A 3,890-nucleotide genomic window follows, 5' to 3' on the forward strand; every position below is an offset into this window, starting at 1 on the left:
ATTTCCCTGGCTAGCAGGAGCTTCCGGCAGCATCCTCCCTGGCCACAGGGATCCGTGGGTGCCCTGTGGTAAGGCCGAGTGACGGCTGGGGGTGAACTGGCACAGCTCTGGAAGTGAACGTGTTTGCATTGTGGGAGGCACTGCGGCCTCAGCCGTACGGGAACAGCGCTGGGGTGGGCAGCGCTTCCTCCTTCCCAAAGCGGCGCTCGGTGCAGTGAGCTTGGGGTGGGGTGGGGTGACGGGGGTGCTGCAGAGGAGGGGTGCTTGCTGGCAGTTCGTCAGGTGCCGTCACTCGTCCTGTGGAGATTAACAACTTGCTTAATCTTAGAACCTGTTTCTCAGAGGGGCATTTACCCCCAGGGCTGGATTTAATACCGAAGGTGCTAAATGATGTCCTGGAGGGTAGAAAATTCCAGTTTAAAATTCCTACTACTGGTTGCCGCAGCCCTTTACAGCCCTGTCGGTATTCCACAGGCCCCCATACACAGGGCAGGGTGACGGCTCTCCCCAGAACCCACGGGTGGTCCCACACCCACGTGTAGGTGGCACGAGTCTGTCGGCATGTTCTGATGCCAGAACCGTGTAACGGCATCGTTCTGTGCCATCTCTGCGTTGGTGTGAGGGGTTGGGGGGGTGTGACCTGCCACGTACACTTGGACCGTGGCCATGACGTACTCCTGGGTCCGTACCTTCTGCCGCAGCCAGTGGGATGGACGTGGTGGGTACAGAGTGGCGCCAACCTCATGTCTCTTCACTTGTCTTGGCACGTGTAAGCTTTCAATTAAAATGGTTTTACCAACTCCTCGGCTTCGTGCTGTGTGATGAGCATCAACCCACCTGGCCGCGGGGCCCCAAGGGTGCTAGTTTGGCGTGTCGCCCCATTTCTTGCCTCCTTGCCCAAGGCACGATGATGCACATCATCGTCGTCGTCCGAGGTCTGTGGTTACGCTACTGCTGTGGGTGAGGTGGGGGCAGGGGTAGGCTGCTGTGACTTGGTCTGTGCCCTGTGATGCACCGGCTGCAGTCACGAGGGAGCAGGTCGCTCTCCACATCTCCCGCTCCTGCTCTGTCTCAGCTGGACAGACCAGGAGCTGTCAGGGAGCCAAAGAGCAGCGCAGCCGCAGGGAGGCAGACACCACGCAGCAGGGTCACTGCTCTGTTACAGCCTTGCTGCTCCTGGCCCACCCACTCAGAGGTGCCGGGGGCAGAAATCCCCAGGCTCCAGCAGCTCATCCAGCACCAACCACAGCACTCGACCTGCCCTTCCAGCTCCCACGCACCTGCTGGAGTGGAAGGCATTCGCAGCGCTGCCCTGAGACAGGAGCAGTTACTTAAAACTCATTAAAATAGTCAGCTTTATTCACAGTATTTTTACACTTTAGCCCTGCTCTCAGTCAACCTGTGGTGAACGGTCAAAGGTAAAAAAGCTTTGAGCAACACCCACACGATGAAAACTGTTTAACCCTATCCAATACTTTATACACAGATTTATACAAAGGAACACTTACTTAAATAATACAACCGGCCCCAAAAATATACACTTTAGAGAAATTCACCTGGGGAATTGTGTAAAGCTCCGCTGAGCTGAGGGTCCTGGAAGCGCAGGACTGGAGCATCAGCTCGGTAATGCGGGAGGGGGGGGCGACAGTCCCCGAAGGCCACTGTGGAGCACACGGCTGTGTCGGGGCCGGCAGCTCTGCATCCCGGTTCAAGGGTCGAGGTCCTTCACGATCGTGCAGATGTGGGAAACGGAGTGGTATGACAAAAGGTACTTAAAGCGGCGCTCGGAGCCCGTATCGACAGCTGTAGGCTCAGTGCACCCGCCCTGTCTGCACGTGTGTCCATGGGACCGTTTGTCCAGAGGAGGAATAAATGCACTTGCGCAGAAGTAACTTCCTCTGCTCGGCAGGCCGGTGCGCGGCTTCTGAACCAGCACAAGCTTAAAGACCCGCTGACGGCCTGACCTCAGCGCTGCCGGTTCGCTGCTCCCTGCGCGAGTGTGTGTACGTTAAGGCTTTGAATCCCCTGACCGAGGGTTTGCACCGCGTGGGACCCGGCAGGACCAGAACGGACACGCTCCGCCCTGGAGCCCGTGGTCACCCGCTCCTGCCACCGCTCCCGCCGCCGCTCCCTTTCTCCCAGCTGGAACAGGGAGCTTCATAGCCACAGGATTTCATGGCAAGAGCCAAGTACGTAACAGTGTTCAAACACAAACTCCTAATTCAGTGGCAACACCTTTGGAGGAACTTCCTTCTTTTTCATTATCCCTACCCATTTCATGCAGCAAGAAAGGTACCTCTGAAGGTTTACCTTAAGAAAGGACATTCTGGATGGAATCGGCCTGTGCAACCCAAGTGCTGATGGAAACCAGCTCCAGGGCGCTGCTGGACTGTCATACGTTCGTGTCTTGCAGTAAGGGCTCCTTCGCGTCACCGGGAGCCTGGGGACTGTGGGGGTGGCCGTGGCTGCCACAGTGCTTCTTCCAGCTGCCAGACCGGACGTTCAGGTTTGTGTGTTCAGGAATAAACAAGGCAACAAGTAGTGCCAGCAGCACAGAGCACGCTCCAAACAAGAACGGGGGTCCGGGAATTATGGAGTTCTGAAAACAACAGCAAGGCCAGAGCCTGTTAATGACCCGTGGGACGTGACATGACACAGCTACAGCTGCAGTGCCCACGGGTCGGGAGCAGGATGAACCCTCTCTGGCTACTCTAGTCCCGGGGAGGCTGCTGGAAGGTGTGGAATGTTTGTTACAGCCCCAGGCTGAGGAGAGGGAGCAGATGGTCCTTCTAACGCCCGTCCCTGCCGCCTCTAGTGCCAGTTCGTGCTGCTGCACTTCAACAGCCCCGTGGCAGCTGGGACCAGCGCAGGGAGCACTTTGTTAAAAGCCTGAAGGACAACAGACCAAAACTGCCCCCTGCCAAAGGCAGCTCCAGTAGCGGGGAGCCAGCGGGGAGGGGGCTGCTGGAGCTGCTGTCAGCCCGTCTCTGCGCAGCTGCCGCGCCAACTAAACCAACCCCTTTGACAGCAGCCACCCCATGAGCAGCTGCAGAACCTCTGCGTACGTACTCGGCCTAACAGTGCCCTACGGCACTACATCCAGGACCAGAGGGGCACCCGGTCCCTTCCCAACACGAGGGTTTTGGCGTAAGCAAGTGGAGGAAGGATACCTGCTGTACATGGTACTGGGTGACCACACCGCCTCCCGCCGGCGCTTCAGGCATGGGGAGTTCGTTCAGTTCAACGTGAAATATATAGAATATAAAACCATAAAGTGCTGGTCCCAAACCATTACAGAGTCCTCGAATTCCTGTTATCATCCCCTGGACCACACCTGGGAAAAGTGAAACACAGTTATTCTACCCCTCCTGAACTGCTTCAGTGGATTGGGAACAGCCCGGAAAAACTTCATTCACTTCACCCTGCCACAAGCAGGAAAGCTGGTCTCACCGGTGCTGCACCGTGGGTAGCCACAAAGGGCACAGAAAAACTCACGCCAGCATATTCCGTGTTTTCCCCCCTCCCCGTGGGCACAGCAGCAGTTGGCACACTATGCCCAGAGCAGTACATCCGCAGCACCCTGCTGTCTCTCTCACCAGGCGGGAGGAAGCCAAGCAGCCTTGGGCCGAGGTGAGGGAACCCAGCAGCGCCCTGCGCTGTGTCCTGCTGCTGTCAGGACCCGCCGAGCACCTCCCCCTCTGCCCCAAGGCCACACACCGCCACCTGTGACCGCGCTGGGGGTGTGGGCACCTGACCGATACGCTGCGACGCCCCACGCCCGGCCGACACCTACCCTGCTGGTCGGCGTCAGCGGTTCGCGACACCAGCGCGCTGACCGCTGGGAAGGTAATGCTGGACATGGCCGCAACGGCTCCGGCTGCCCACATCAT

At 58.1% G+C, this 3,890-nt stretch overlaps 2 protein-coding genes across 3 annotated transcripts in view; one reads left to right on the top strand and one right to left on the bottom strand.

Moving 5' to 3' along the window:
- SASS6 (spindle assembly 6 homolog (C. elegans)) overlaps positions 1-1,963 on the top strand; it is a gene marked incomplete at its 5' end in the record, with an annotated part of 11,222 nt that extends 9,259 nt beyond the window's left edge. The window contains 1 exon segment of the mRNA XM_010146937.1: positions 1,910-1,963. Within this exon segment, the coding sequence (XP_010145239.1) occupies positions 1,910-1,963 (54 nt within the window).
- Positions 1,964-2,392: 429 nt separating this feature from the next.
- The window catches only part of HIAT1 (hippocampus abundant transcript 1), a 6,156-nt gene continuing 4,658 nt past the window's right edge, over positions 2,393-3,890 (bottom strand). Inside the window, exons 9-12 of one of the 2 annotated variants that reach the window (XM_010146936.1) lie at positions 3,794-3,890; positions 3,200-3,334; positions 3,090-3,093; positions 2,393-2,624 (exon numbers count right to left, since the gene is read on the bottom strand). In XM_010146936.1, the coding sequence (XP_010145238.1) occupies positions 2,393-2,624; positions 3,090-3,093; positions 3,200-3,334; positions 3,794-3,890 (468 nt within the window). Of the gene's footprint in view, positions 2,625-3,089; positions 3,094-3,170; positions 3,335-3,793 lie in introns of both variants that reach the window. The other variant, XM_010146935.1, reaches the window with a different exon arrangement.

The sequence above is a fragment of the Eurypyga helias genome, unplaced genomic scaffold, assembly GCF_000690775.1.
Source record: "Eurypyga helias isolate BGI_N326 unplaced genomic scaffold, ASM69077v1 scaffold37732, whole genome shotgun sequence".
NCBI lineage: Eukaryota > Metazoa > Chordata > Aves > Eurypygiformes > Eurypygidae > Eurypyga > Eurypyga helias.